Genomic DNA, 15,633 nt, shown 5'->3' with positions numbered 1-15,633 from the left:
CTGTCTAAGTACCTGCCTGGCAAGCACAAGGACCTGAGTTTGATCCTTGGTACCACATGCCATGCTGGCCCTGAAATTATCTGTACTAAATAAATAAATAAATATTAAAAAAAAAAAAGATTCTTTACCCCTCTTCCTAGTGGTCTGGCCAGCCTGAAATTTCCTGGGGAAACAAGCGGATTTCACCGGCAGCTACCAGCCTAGGGTATCTTTCTAGGGAAGAGAGAAGGACTTGGAATCTCTGCCAGGGTAGGAGGGTCCCTATTGGGCAGGCAGATTGCCAACTCTGGGGGAGACTTTCCAGTCTTTATTTGGCCTGCATAGCTCAGTGGAATCATGGGGCTTCAGTGCCAAGATTTAGAAATTAGGAGCTTTCACCTGATCCTGTACTGACACTCGTGCCTTGGCAGCAAGCAGCTGGAAACCGGACATTCACTGTCACCACAGTGGGGTATGAGCTCTGCAGCTTGCCAGCCTCCATGTGGGTCCTTCAGCTTTGAGATTCCAGCCTTGTGGGCATGCACATCGCATCCCCAAGCTGAGGCTGCTGTATGAACTTCGGGGCATGTGTGCATGACTTCCGGTATTCCAGGTACTCCTTGTACTCACTCACCAGCATCTGCACCCTCTACCATAGATGTAACTTCTATTCCAGCACATGAAGAGTCTGTACTCCCCTCCTGTGCCAACCTCTCTACTGTGAACTGGATCCCCCCCTTGCCATGGTTTGGATACTTCAGTCCCCATCCAAATTCATGTTGGGAAGTTCATCCCCAGTGCCACAGTGGTGGACGGCAAGGCCTCTGGGTAGTGCGCAGGTCATGCGGGCTCCACCCTCACGATTAAATGAACACAGCTATTAAAAGGGCGTATAAAGTGGCTTCCTCACCTGTCCTGTGCTTCTGCCAGAGGGACATGCTCCTGGGGTCCAGCACTTAAGGCAGCATCTTGGGGACAGAGAGACAAGGCTCCTAACCACCCAGTGCCTTGGCTGGTACTCGCCAGCCTCCAGAACTATGAAAAATCAACTTGGGTGTTTTATAAACCTCCTAGCCTTGCTGTTCTCCCAGAACTATATGAAACAGACCAAAAGGAGCAGAGCAGCCTTCTTGCTGACTAAAGGGTGTCATGCCAGCCACAGCCATTCCTGTTCTCCAGGTCACCACCTCTGTCTGTCTGTGTCTGTCTGTCTGTCTCTCTCTCTCTTTCTCTCATCATTGCTTAAACCACAAATAAGCAGTTACTCCTCTTTTAATAAAACCTTCCCTTTCTGCCTCACCTCCAGCCTGCCAGCTCCAGCTTAGATCCAGTCCTCCTCCTCTTTTATAGCCAAAGGCCTCTAAGGGACGATAGGCCTTCATCATCTCCGAGTTCCCTCTTCCCATTCTCTCTGGAAACTGCTCCACCACAGGCATTAACCCGGCACTCAAGCCAAACAGCTCTTGATGGGAGCGCCAGTACTAATCTTCTGTTGTTGGGTCCAAGAGCGGCTTCTCGGACTCACTGGCCTGCCAGGGCTGTTCATCACAGCTGGCTGCTGTCTCTTCTTGGTAATTTTCTTCACTTAATGTCTAAGATGCCTGACTCACTGGCACATAAACCAATGAATTCAAAGGTTCCTCCTCTGTTCCTCCAACTTTTGAGCATCTCCAAGTTCAACAAAGGCTGAATGACCCTTTTCCAAAATGCTTAAGAAAAGTTCTGAATTATGAACCTTTCATCAGATTTTGAAACAGTATCTATAAGCAATATACATAATCAGGTATCTTATGGGCGGGACCTAAGTCTAAACATGATATTCATTGATGTTTTGTTTCTACCATATATGAGTATCCTGAAAGTAATTTTATACAATATTTTAAGTAGTTTGGTTTCATGACATAAAAATTTCCAGTTGTGGTGGAAATGTTGGTGCTCAAATAGTTTTACATTTTGAGAGTTTTTTGATGTTACCTGCAAATAGTTCTCTTTCTCCCTCTAATTACCCAGATGGTTTCATTTAATCTCACCCTAAATACATCCTCATATCAGCAGCTCCTTAAATTTATATCTCAGTCCAGATTTTCTCTAAGCTCCAGGCTCCTATATCTCAGGGCTACACAGCTTCTTGGCCACCATCCAAACTGAATCAATCTTCCCAAACCCCGTTCCCTTGGTTTCCCCTAGTTCCCTCCTATGCACCCATCATTCTGGTTTTCATGCTACGGCAGCTCGGAGCTCCCTTCCTGTGGAATGAGGAGACCCTGAGAGCCAGCCCCGCAGCAGCTTCCAGACCCCACAAAGGAGCTCCCCCAGCAGTAGCGCAGAGGAGAGAGACCAAGTGATTGGCCACACACGTGGGCACTGTATGTGGAGTACATGCTCGGAGCAATAACAGTAGTAAATACAGAACAGAAAATAACCATTTTTGAAATGACAAGGAATGGGACACGTTATCTAAGCACTAAAACCTAAGGAGGGGACTGCCCGACTCTGGAGAGCAGCTCCTCAGGGCAGCAAGGCCGACTTCTTTCCGGGTTGCCTGATCTTCAGTCCTCGTAACTTCTCATCTTTCAACGCCTTCAGAAATTTATCTGCAGGACAGAAAACAAACAGTTGTAGAAAACAGAAAGGCTTTGAAAAACAAAAACAAAAACAAAACAACCTCTTCCAGAGCAAGCATCTGGGAAGGTAAAGGTATTTCCTAGGTAAGCATAAAACCCACTTGCAACACAAAATGGGAGGAAAAAAAATCATAGCTATTAAAACACATCTAACCCTGGGAACAGATTGAAGAAGTCCAGGACTTAGGAAAGCGCAAGTTTCCCAGGGAATTGTTTCCTTCCATGGCTATGAGAAAGGGAACATTACAGGGTGTTGGATGAATTGGGGGCCGTGCTAGACACGCAGGTTACTTCATACTTTCCTTCTTTGTGCAATATGGGCTCCAATTTAACCTGTTGAATATGTTAGCAGGTAGCTAGACATTAGTAGGCCTGCAGGACAAAAGGGTGTATGTGTCCAAAATAGCATGCTTTGCCAGTTACACAGTTAAGAAATGAAGACTTCAATGTGTAATATAGGTATAATAATTTGTTAGACTTTAGGCCTACAGTGATCCTACAAAACACAATGATATTTTAAGGTTACATATTGTACACACGCCTTCTGCTCCCTGGCCATACCACGGTTCATGAACTCAGTTCCCTCTGAACTGGACAAGAACTGAATTAAATTTCCCCACAGGAACGCTAGGTTCAACACTGCACCTAACCATGACATTTGATTTGGGTCTCATCCAAGTCTGTTTGGGACCAGAACTGTGGGAAGAATCAAGCTTATGAACCGAAGTATCCCTGTGTTTCCAAAACAAGGCAACCAGTATTCCTGGGTGCTGTGGCATATGCTCAAGGATATAAAGGGGGACATTCTTCATACCCTCCTCTCTTAGGCTGGTCTAGTTCCTAGACTGACCACCTGAAAGGAACAAAGAAGACATTTTTGAGGTATCAACCAAAGTAACCCCTAAGAGAAATGGTGATAAGAGCATACAGTATGTAAATAAAAGGGATAAGCATCACTCTTCTCAGAACCTCAGGAGTAACTTCTGGGTGCATAAAAAGGCAGGTTAGGTCCCACTTGGGGTAGATGTCTTTGGGGCACTGCTGGCCCTCACTCTTGAAGGTCTGACGATATATGCATCTACTCTTCTCTGCACCAAGACCTGACTTCCCAGGGACAGTATACAATAGTTCATGGTCTTTCTAGAACCATCTGCCCTCCTCCAATGGTCAAGTGCAAGCCTTAACCAGATGGGTGATGGGAAAAGACAGCCCATGCTCCTGAAGACTGTGCAATAGGCCTTTCTAGGAGCACAAATGGACTTAGCCACCCTACCCTTCAGGGAGAATCAGCCCCCACGCTAGGGGATCCCTACCCACATCAGCACACATGGTCTGGCCTGGTCCAGATTCCTAAGACTTCAGCCCTATGATCAGATGGCAAAGTATAGGACCCTGGTGTGAAGCTACAGTCCCAGGGAGACTACCTTCCAGCCTTCCAGCACTGAAAAGTGCAGTGTCCCCAAAGCCTCTCCTGAAGGTTCTTGGGTTTTCTGGATCTTGTACAATTCCGACTTCCCCTGCAGATATTTTAGCTGATCCTCACCCACCTCCCCCTCCCCCAGACTGAAGGCCCAAGTTTCAGATTGAATATGAAAGCTTCAAGGTCTCTAGAGATAAAGGAAAGGCTGTCTGTGGTTGGAAGTCCAGACCACAGGGGCCTGAATATTACTGTGTGGAGTTAAATGTCAGGACGGGATAGCAGTGGGTGGCGATCTATGTGTGGGGCCGAATCCAGATTACCAAAATTGCCTAGGATAGTCTGAAGCTACAGGGTTTCTGAAGTGTAGACGTGCGGTAGAGGAAGAAGCCCGTTGAAACCCGGGATGGAGGCAGAGAATGGGGCTCTAGGGGACAGACTGTGGATCTGAGACCTGAAGATGAGCCTACAGCCACTTTGTGGGACCAACGAGGGAGGCAGGGCAGCTAGGGGTGGGCTGGCGAAGTCACGCACAGCGCTGGGAGTCGAAGCCGTCCCCAGTGATGGCGAGCAGCTCCAGCTCCTTAATCCGGATCTCCAGCTCGCATAACTCTTCGGGTTGAGGGACACAGGCGAGCGGGGCGATCATGGGGCTGGGAGTCGGGGGCGAGGCAGCCACCTCCGGGCCCGGCGGCGGCGAGTAGAAGCGCAGAGGCTCGTAAGGGATGGAGGCCAGGCCGGAAGGCCAGGGCTGGGGACAGGGGCGCTCGCTGGGGGGACCCAGGCCGGGAGGCGGCGGAGGCTCCAGGGCGAAGGGAGTCTGGGGCGGGGGCCGGCCCCCCGCCTCCCCGCCCGCCGGCGCCCCGCCCGCTTTCAGCGGCACGAAGAGCTTCTTCCAGATGTTAAAGTCGCTGAGCGGAGATGAGGAGATGCCGCGGTCGTAGAGCGACGGGAAATAGAGGGGCGGCGCCGGCCGCTGGCTCATCTTGGGACTCTGGCTGCCGCGCCGCCCCTTCGGCATCTTTTGAATGAGTGTCTGCGTGGGAGGAACCCCGCGCCGGGACACACGCGCCACCGCCCCGAGTCAGGTCTCACGGTCTACAGGCCACGCCCCGAAGGAGCGCGGGGGCGGGCACTGAAGTCCGGAGGCCACGCCCCTAACATGATCTGTCCAATGAAAGCAAGGCTGCGCCCTGGCCGCGGGAAAGCCATTCTTCCCTAAGATCCAGCCCTAGGTTCCCACCTTGCTGACGAATGCCCGCATAGCCCCGCCCCTGACCCGCCCCTGGCTCCTCCCACCTCCCTTTGAGTCTGAAAGCCTCCTGCTCGCAAGCACGTCCTAACCTAGACTCCAAAGCTGAACGCACTTAAGAGTGGGCCAAGGCTGCCTCCCCCTTTATGAGGGAGGGAGTGTATTTCCCAACAACAACCCCACACCCAGCTTGCTTCTCTCCTGGCCTCAATGGCCACCCAGAGAAAATGAGTGGCTGACTTTTCCTTCCCTGCAGTGGGAGGCAAAGGCGAAGAGGATTGGTTGGGAGTGGCCATTAGCGCCAACTATGTTGGTGTTTCTGCCAAATTTGGCAATATTGTGAAAGATCTAGAAAACGGGAACTTCATCTGGACTTGTAATGACCCTGAAGCAAAGGGTGTTTTCAGTGAACTGCAGGTCTCTCTCAAACACCTAAGGCTATCTGGAGCTGACAGGCAGCAACAAATTAACCACCAAAAAGAAATCTTGCTGGGCCCACTTCAAACAGCTCATTCTTTGTTCGTGAGCACCTAGTCACTATGTCCCCGGAACATCCCCAGCTCCTTAATGCACAGCCCGTGAGAATTAGCCTTGGATTGAGAGGAAGTCATAATCGCTGTGTAACACACAAGGACCGGAGGGATCAAGACAGCACTAGCTCCACGCGTGAATTGTGTGTCTGTCTTAGTTATGGTCTCACTGCTGGAAGAAAATACCCGACATTCACAAATTCAAGGAAGAAAGATTTATTTCAACTCAGCTTCTACGGATTTCAGTCCATAGCTAATGGGTTCCAAGACAGGGCAGCATAGCAGAAGAGAAACAACCCATGGCAGGGCAACCAGAAAGCAACCTGCAGCAAGCCTTCCTCTTCCTTTTGCCCCAACCTGGCTACTTGCCTTTGGATGGTGCCACCCACACCTAAGGGTGGGCCTTTCTTTTATCCAAACCCAGAACCGTCTTAAATCAATCAGTAGGCTAACCCACTAATACCATAGATAGCACATATCCACTCCCAAAAGCCCCACCTGGGAGTTTATGAGGCTTTGGGAGACATTTTAGAACAAATATGCACATATATGTATTTTTTATATATAGTCATGTGTGTAGGTATATAACAAGAAAGACAAGTCAGGATACCAACCTGGGTAATCTTAAGCAAGTTGCCTGAATTCTGAGTCAGCTTTCTATATAATAGAAATAAGAAAATCAGGCTGCCTTATAGGGTTGCTTGGGATTGGGATCCTCAAACAGATGCAGTACATGAGGCATTTGAAAACTCAGAAGCTGTCCAAATATAAGGGGCATTGCTAGTGCTGAGGGCTTTTCTGAAAACTTCACACTTATTTGTAACTTCTTCAAAGCAAGACTCCAGCCCAAGGGTCCTGTAAGGCTGAGCATATAAGACTAGGTAAAGATTTGGGAATTTTTAAAATAATGTCATGTATGAAGGAAACTGAAGGAGATCAGAATGTTTCCCTAAAATATGTCACTTTGGCATTAGAATGTTTTTTGAAAGCAGTTAAGAAAAAAACTCTCAATTCTCTCCTTTCTCCCTCAAAGGAGGACATAAACTTCCTCTGCGAGGGTAACATCAATTTTTCTTTGCAAAGCTGTCCCCTCTTACCTGTCTCATGCCAGGAAAGGGAGAGGACACATCACTGGAGGTGACACTGGTCTGAATCAATATAACAAAACTTACTAAGCAGACTTCATTATGTGCTTTATCTTTTTCTTTTTTTTTTTTTTTTTTTTTTTTTTTTGTCTTTTTGAAGGGTCTCTCTCTGCAATTCAGACTGGCCTTGAGCTCACTTGGTAGCCCAGGATGATCTCGAACTAATGATCTTCCTGCCTCAGCCTCCTGAGTGCTGGTATTACAGGCATGTGCCAGCACGCCCAGTTTATATGTGCTTTAAATGATGCAGTAGAATCATATTTTTACTTTACTATATTCATTAGAGGAGAACAAAAACTTGCAGAGTCCCCCAACTCCAGGATAATCTATATAGATTTTATACTAAGTAGTTTAGTTTAAAAAAAAAATTCATAAAGTTATAGCTGTTGAGTTAAATAAGAAGTTGACCAAAAAATGTTTGCTGTGGGCTGGCAAGATAGCTCAGCGGTCTAAAACACCTGTTTAAGCAAGCTTAGGCAAGTGTGCAGTGATTGCGGTTCTATCTCCGGCACCGCATGCTGTGCCAGCCCTACCCCCAGGGTGGGCTGGGCCCGTCACAAAAAAAAAAAAAAAAAAGTTTACTCTAACAACTACACAAGTAAACTTAGGTGCCTCAGTTAAAAAGAAAAATACTGAGATAACTCCAACTGTGAAAGTCCTAGTGAGGTAATAAGCCACAGTAGATTAAGTAAAGTCCTATGAATTGCTTTTGGCAAACAAACATCCCAGTCAGTGAAAAGATACAATGAGCATGAATCTAACTCAAACAGAGCCTTCCCTCATTTAACTTTTCTTACAGCCCAAATCTAGATGTGCTGCTGTCCCCCATGACACATGAGGAAACTGAGGCATGTGTGGTTTGGCAAGTGACCTGCCCAGGGGCCTGGGCTGGTTTGCGGTGATGACATTCCTGACAGGCAGTCTGGTTTCAGGGGCCACTTCATCTCTCTTCCACACCACTTCCCAGTCTTTCCCCAGCAGTGAGGCAAGACCAACTTTGTGGTCTTCCTGACTCTCACTGGGGGCTGTCTAGACCACAGTTTAAGAGCCAAGCTAGTCTAAGAAACCCATGAGTCTTTTCTTTATTACTCATTGGAACTAAACATTGTGTTGGTCAGGACTTGAGGGCTTAGATAGTTCTATCTCCCTTCACAATTCTATTTCAAGAAAATTCCTCAAAAGTGCTGTTTGGCTCTTACTCTTTTTTTTCCAGGGTAGATGTGTTCCAGTGTGCTTAAAGAATAAGAAAATTGTGGTTTGGGTTTTTTGTATGTTTGTTTTACGTTTTGTTTTGTTGATCAACTAAAGCCTTAGAGGTAGTTTAGTAGAGTAGAGTTACAAGGGCCTGGAAGATGAGACACCCCGGCTTAAGCCCCCATCAGCTAATTCCAACCAGCTGTGCTACCCTGCACCCACCTTGTTGAACACACTGACTGTTAGGTATTTTCACATTGTCCTGCAGGGAACATTATAGGATAAGAATGTCAGGATTTTCCTGTGATGCGCTGGGTCCAGATTTTTATCAGAGATCTAGAAGATAACTTACACCATGTCAAGCTCAAGACCTAGACTTAGAAGGTGCAGACAGAGAGCAGGACAACCACAAGGATTCGGGGACAGGAAGGAGTCAGTGGACTCCTTGGTGTGATGGTGGGGAGGTGGTAGAAGCTGGTGGATCATCTCCTTCCTCCTTGCTGACTTCACCCCAAGAGGCCCAAAGAGTAGATTCTCACCATGCCCAACCCCTGCCCACAAGGGGTAGCCACAAAACAGTTCAAGCCAAGGGATTTGACCAGAAGAAAGTTTGAGATTTTCTAGGAAAGATTTTACTTTGCTGGTAAAAGCGACAGAAACAACTGCTTCATTTGCTCTCCCTGCCTTGAACCTGGATGCAGTGAGGGATCTTCTGTAGTCATTTTGTGTTTATATGGTAGAGACTAAGACACCAACTAAACACCAAACCAGATACTGAACAACTGAACTAATGCTAGCAGCTACTTTTGTCTGGATTGCTTATGCAAGGCTATCAGACACTATTCTATTGTATGACTCTAAGTAGAACTATCTGTGGCTTAAAGCCAAATACCTTCCTAAGACAGATTTTCAAACAAAAAAAATATGTTTTCAGTCTTTCATAACTTCAAGTCAAATCCCAGGAGAGAACATATCCCTCCTTTGGCTAGAGGAAGGTGGGCTATTTTTATTAATAATCCCCCTGAGGCTACACTTGATGGATGGATGTAACCTCCCAAAAGGTAACGGCGATGCTATTACCAGAAAGGAGGAGAACAGTGGCTAAAATCCACACATTCATTATAGTAGGCAACATCACACCCACCATACCTGACAAAACGACACAGAGGCTTTTTAGGTGTTTCTTACCTGCTCAGAGGAAATGGTGGCCTAGTTAGTGGTCTTCGGTTAACATTTCTGACCACTATTTTTTTATTAATTTTATTGAGAAACAAATAGCAATAAGACAGTTGCAAAACCAATTAGTAAGGCAGTTTCAATTAATACATTGCATATTGTTGTCTTTGTAGTGGTTATTCATAGTACAAGATGCAGACAGGATATCCTGTCCAAACACTATTAGCACAAATCTTTCTTCTCACTGAATTAAAAGAAAGTAGCTGTGTATCTATCCTAACTATTTTGTATACACAGATACAAAATAGTCCTTCATTTGTATCACCTTTTTTTTGTTTAGTTTTGTCAAAGATGGGTATTCCATTGACATTTAAATATCATAGGTGTGTAAATTCACAAAAATAATCCAATATAGTCCAGTAGTCCATAATAGTAGTGGGTTATCTGTATGACTGGCAATGTCAGAAGTTGTTGACTTGAGCCTTTTACAGCTCAGCATATTAATATGGCTTTACTTGTTATACCTCATTTTTTATACTTTTATGTTGGATGGTGAAGACCAAGATAAAGCAAGATCTATATAAAAGAAATGTAACTTTTGTATTGACAAGGTCAGTCTTGTCATGGCATACAAATTACTGCTATACTGTCTCTCAAGTAAATGTTTTTTTTAAAAAAAAGGGTAATAAAATGAAAACAAGAGATAAGAAAAAAAATGTCATAGGACTGTCCTGCTACAATACTGTATATGGTTAGATTTTGAAATTTCTGTGTAAAAATATGTAATTGTTTATTCCTATTTTTTTAAAATATTTTTTCTTTTTTTCTGAAAAAAGATTTCCACCACTATTTTTGTTGGTCAGGAATTTTTGATTACAAAGAAAAGAGAAACAGGAAATTTCTCAAGGTTCTTTGAGAAACAGAAAAGGGCAGAAACTGTCATAACAAAGACAGACCCTATTCAATTCAAGGGCAGAGATGTTCAGGCCCTGTATCCCCATTCACTAAAATAGGATGTCACCTGTAACCTATACACAGGATTTGGGTGTAGATTACACTATTCATATTGGAATCCGAGAAAATTAAGTGAACTGGTAACCAACAGTGCTTAGTGTAGTGCCTGGCAGAAAATAGAACCTCAAGTTGTGACCACTCTCTTCCCTAACACATAATTTTGAGCTGGCTATGGTGGCACATATCAATAATCTCAGCACTCAGAAGGCTGAGACAGGAGAACTGATGAAAGTTTGAGACCAACCTGGGTTACATTGTGAGTTCCAGACCAGCCAGAGCTACACAGTGAGATGATGTCTGAAAAGCCAAAACAGCCGGGGAGATGGCTCAGTAAAAAACCAAAACAAAATAAAATCACCAAAAAAGAACCCCAGCGTAAGCATGGATCATATGATCATGTAAGATTGACATGCTCGGGCTAGCTAACCTACATAACCAACAACAGCAAGGGTGAGCTCGGCAGTACTCCTGGGGAGCCCGTCACGGAAAGGAAGACTTTCACTGCTCGGATGAGAAACCCTGAGTTTCCTAGTTTGGTGTTCTCCTCTCCTGCAGAGTGCACGCCAGCACTCCCCACTGGAGAAAAAGAGAGCTGCGGTATCTCCACTGGACCATCCCAGGCCTGCATGTAGATAATTAAAGCGCTCAGAATGATCACTTATCATATCCCAAATAATATGTGTCTGAATAAGACGCTAGTTCTGATAAAAAAAAGATTTCCATCCCAAGATATTTTGTTAGGTACTGTAAATAATTTGAAAAGAAAAGCCTTGCTTTATCTATATCATTCAGTGGGAAAGTACAGTGGGGTCTGCTATCTCAGACTTCTGAGGCTTTAACAACTATATTGACTAGTCAGCTTTCTGTCCCTGTAATGAAACAGCTGACATAAACAAGCTGATAATGAAGAAAAGTTTATCATAGCTCATGGTTTCCGAGGTTACTGTCTGTGGTTGGATAACTCCCACTGTTTTTGAGAAGGTAAGATAGAACCTCACGGCAAAGAGTGCAGGGCAGAGCCAATCCTCACACTTCAGGGCAGCCAGCAAGCAGAGACAGGAAAGGACCAGCTTCCCGGTATCCCTTCAGATAAGAAATCATGCCCCCAGTGACCTCACTTCCTTCCCCCAGGCCCCACCCCCTAAAGATTTCACCACCTTCCTGTAGCATTATTGGCGGGGAATCAAGCCTTCAACACATGAGTTTTTTTATGGACATCCAAACCATAATATCCATGTAATTAGCCTCTTTGCTATAGCAGCTCTTTATTTGCCAGACCGTTGCCAAATGCATTCCTTCAGGCTTCACAGTAATTCTTAAGGTAGGTACAGAAAGCTAAATCTCAGACAAGTTAAAACAAACCCTATGCTTTTAACCAGAGACATAGCCAATTAGTGGATGAAGATGTAGAAAGCTGGTTAAAAAAAAAAAGAAAGAAAGAAAGCTGGTTCATTTTCTTAGAAGGCCCAAAATCCAAAACGTGTGAGTCAGGCAGGTTTTTATTTTACCAGAACACACATAGCATGTTATGGCTTGTGTCTAGATGTCACCCCAAAGCCTTGTGTAGTCACAGGTGGGACTTTTCAGAGGTGGCTGGATGTGGACTGTGAGATGCTGGGGTCAAGGGTGTGTGGTTACTAAATTAGTCCACTGATCGGCCTGGCATAGTTCTGGGTGTGGATAATGGCAGGCCCTCCCTGAGTGTGAATGCTACACACCCTAAGGATGCGTAGCCAGATAGACGATGAAGGACAGAAGGGGGACTGCTGCCATGACTTGCTGCTTCTTTACTATCTCACTGTCCTCTGCCCAGGGACTGTGTCTCTTACAGATGCCTCCCTGCCTTGGAGCCAGCTAACCATGAACTGAACCTCTACAAACTGTAAGCCATAATAAACCTTTCCTCCTTTCCCTTCAGATGCCAGGTGTTTTGTCTCAGCCATGAAAAAAGTAACTGAGACACAGCCCAGGGTTAACTCATGGGGCTGACTGTGAGATTCAAGAGGAACAGCCCCACGCCTTGCATCCCAGTGCCTCCAAGATTAAGATGGACAACATTCAGCACCTTTCAGGACACACTGTAAATTCCTCGGACCAGCCGTTGTGCATTCCTTCCCTGCATTCAGCTTGCTGGCTCTTAGTCAACTCAGCTCATTCACAAAGAAGACCTGGTGAGGTTGCTCTATGTGGTACTGTGAACTACAAGTGTTTCTGTGAAGCCGTGCAAACTCTACTGGCTCTCCATTCGTCTGACATTTGCTTTGTTACCTTTGAGTCTATGCACTCAATCCTTAGTCTATGACTTGAGCCACATCAACTTTTTAAAAAGAAACCTCAGGCTTAAGATCATTTGTCAGACCCTTGTTGATTTCAACTGAGCAGCAGCTCTCTTCCTGTCTAGTTTCACCCAGATTCTGCTTTAAAGAACTACTCTTGGGCTGGGGAGATAGTTCAGTAGAATAAGTGCCTATCTGGCAATCACAAAGTCCTGAGTTCAATCCCTGGTTCTTCAAAAAACAAAAAACAAACAAAGAACTACTCTTTCTCCAATGGACTCTGACACACGACAACAGTCAGATAGTTTCATACTAGAATCTGAAGTTTTAGAAACATTTCTGGAACTGCCCAGTTCTTGAGGGTTTTTTGTGGGGGAGTGGGGGAGCTCTGGATGCAATTCCTCTTGACAGTCCAAAGAATTCACTTCCTTCCTAAATGAGTCAAAAATCAGTTCTTGTTTCTTTCTTTCTTTTTCCTTTTTTTTTTTTTTTTTTTTTACGGAACCAAGGATTGAACTCAGCCCTTGCGCTTGTCATCTCCCCAGCCCCCAGTTCTTGTTTCTTAACACTCATATAAAATGAGTTGCTGGGACCATGGAAATAGCTCAGCGGCCTAAGCGCTTGCCTGGCAAGCACAGGGATCCAGGTTTGATCCCCGGCACCACATGATGTGCTGGCCCTTCCCTGAGAAAGCCAAGTTGGCCACCAAAATAAGGCATGGTGGCGCTTGCCTGTAATCCCAGCTCTGGGGAGGCTGAAACAGGGATCACTATGAGTCCCACCTGTGTAGTGAGACCCTGGACCAACTACATAAAATTAAATAAATAAAATAAAATGAATTGCTCTGCTCAGCCAGTGGTTGTGAGCGTGGTTAGCACTTCCTCAGGCAGAAAAAAATCTTAAGGAAAAAGTCACTAGTAGTCTAAAACGTCACTGAGTAGTCTATCTTGGAGCAGAGAATTCTAAAGGATATCAGGAAAATGGAGCCAACAGAGAACACAGAAGACTACCAGGACTAGGTTACGGTGACGAAGTCTCTATTTTTCTCTTTCCGGGTAGTGGTATCATTAGATAAAAATTGGTCGTGCCTAAGACATTGCTGCCACTGAGAGCTGTAGGCACTGTCATCCTTCTGGACGAGTAACCACACTCACCCATTCGATTCAATTTTATTTCCAGAGAAGTGTCATTATTGAATTGTCATCCAAAAGATTACACAAGACATTTATCTAGCAGAGCATATAGCCCAGAATTGTTTTTTTGTTTGTTTGGTTTTTTTTTCTTAAAATTTAGTTTATCAAGAAACTCTTCCAGGCTGGGGAGATGGCTCAGTAGAATAAATGCTTCCCTGGCAAGAGCAAGGGTCTGAGTTCAAGCCCCAGTTACACCAAAAAAAGAAAGAAAGAAATTCTTTTTTTATTTGCAAAATGCAGCTATGGTATTAAAAGCAGCCCAAATTACAAGATTATAAATGTCATAGAGTCTCCTGGATATTGACAAAAATCAGTGTCTGAAAACTTTGCCCTCCTAAGGGGGATATAGTATTTTGTTTTTCAGAAACAGAGCTTCCAAAAGCTTAACTATTTGTGACTAGGTTAATACCCCTTAGAAACACATTTCATGTAACCTGTGCTGAGTTGGCCAAGAGCCAGCAAGCTGAATACAGGAAGGTAAAAATGTCTGCAGGTCTGCCATGACCAGCGATGATATTTGGAGTCTAAATGGCAGCCCCAAAGGCTCTTCCCACTGCAGGCATTCTATGCACACACGAGGGGCCTTCCTACAGCTAACATTTAGAATAATCACACGCAATACTTCCTCCTACATGGTCCAGAATGTTCTTTAATTATGTGTGGCAAAATCAAGATATCAAGATAATCCCACTTTTCCAGGAAAAAAGAGGTAGAAATACCTTTAGCGTACTGTTACTGTAGGAGATGAATAAGGAAAGCAGGAGTGACACAGTTGGCAAAGTGGCGGCTCTACACCTTAGCTTCTATGTATTTATTTTACTTTTTTTCCATAATTTTATTGACAGACAAATAACAATGAGACAGTTTCAAATCAAATTGGTAGGACAGTTTCAATAATTAACACATTGCATACATTCTTCCTAGTGGTTAATTGCTGTACAAGATGCAGATATGAAATCCTACTTACAAACACCATTAGAACAAATCCCTCTATTCATTAAGAGAATGTAACTATATATCTATCCTAACCATTTTGAATACACAGATACAAAATGGACATTCATCTGTATCCCCTTTTTTTGTTTAGTTCCGTCATTTGAATATTATAGGTGTGTTAACTCAGCAAAAATATTCTAAAAGAGTCCAGTAATCCGTAATAGTATTGGGTCTTCCACTTGACTGGCAGTTACACCAGTATAATTTTAAAAGAATTTGTAGAAGTGTCTTAATATACAATACTATAGTAAGGTAAAATGATTAGATGAAATTTTAAAAACAAGGAAAAGAGAGGGGAAAAAAACAATGAGGTCAGGGGGGAAAAAAAGAAAGATAACAAAGCCGTTTCTTATTTTCTTCTCCCTTCCCTCCATCCTTCCTTCTCCTTCCCTTTATGAAGGGTTTCCATGTGACAGAGAATGGTGAAAACCAGTCCCATCAGCACTTCCTGCCACCAGGTATTGATCATACTCGTAACTCCACCCAAGGAACTACAGGGAAATAAGACACAACATTTCCAAGAACCCATTTAAGCTGCTACTGCAAAAGTGATCCTCAAAAGCTCAGAGGAAGAAATACATGACCTGTTGTTTGCACATGCTTCTCCATTCAATCTCTCTCCTCCCTCCTCTCTCTCCTCTCTCTCTCTCTCTCTCTCTCTCTCTCTCTCTCTCTCTCTCTCTCTCTCTGAGCCATTTCTGCACACAGCACTGGGTTTTCTCCTGTCTCACCCATGATGTTCAAGTTTATTTTATTCTTGCCCAAAAAGTTTTAGTTGGAAAACAATAAAGCCTTGGGAGACCAGCAGCAATGAAGTGGAAAACCAAGGGTTGAACT

General features: G+C 44.5%; 1 protein-coding gene across 1 annotated transcript; it reads right to left on the bottom strand.

The window, feature by feature from the left end:
• Window positions 1–2,487: 2,487 nt before the first annotated feature.
• Window positions 2,488–5,041, bottom strand: CUNH11orf91 (chromosome unknown C11orf91 homolog). Its single transcript, XM_004627309.1, has 2 exons — window positions 4,555–5,041; window positions 2,488–2,573 (listed from the first exon to the last, which is right to left on the bottom strand). The coding sequence occupies exons 1-2, from the start codon at window positions 5,039–5,041 to the stop codon at window positions 2,488–2,490; spliced, it is 573 nt and encodes a 190-aa protein (XP_004627366.1).
• Window positions 5,042–15,633: the final 10,592 nt, after the last annotated feature.

Source organism: Octodon degus, unplaced genomic scaffold (assembly GCF_000260255.1).
Source record: "Octodon degus isolate 3935 unplaced genomic scaffold, OctDeg1.0 scaffold00018, whole genome shotgun sequence".
NCBI classification, from domain to species: domain Eukaryota; kingdom Metazoa; phylum Chordata; class Mammalia; order Rodentia; family Octodontidae; genus Octodon; species Octodon degus.
The sequence above is the reverse complement of the archived record's forward strand: the minus strand, read 5'-3'. Positions and strand labels throughout refer to the sequence as shown.

Excerpts from the sequence above, each read along its gene's own strand:
- CUNH11orf91 (XM_004627309.1), bottom strand. The coding sequence starts at position 5,041 with ATGCCGAAGGGGCGGCGCGGCAGCCAGAGTCCCAAGATGAGCCAGCGG. Across the intron at positions 2,574-4,554 it reads CGGCTTCGACTCCCAGCGCT|ATAAATTTCTGAAGGCGTTG; the intron begins GTGCGTGACTTC and ends TCTGTCCTGCAG.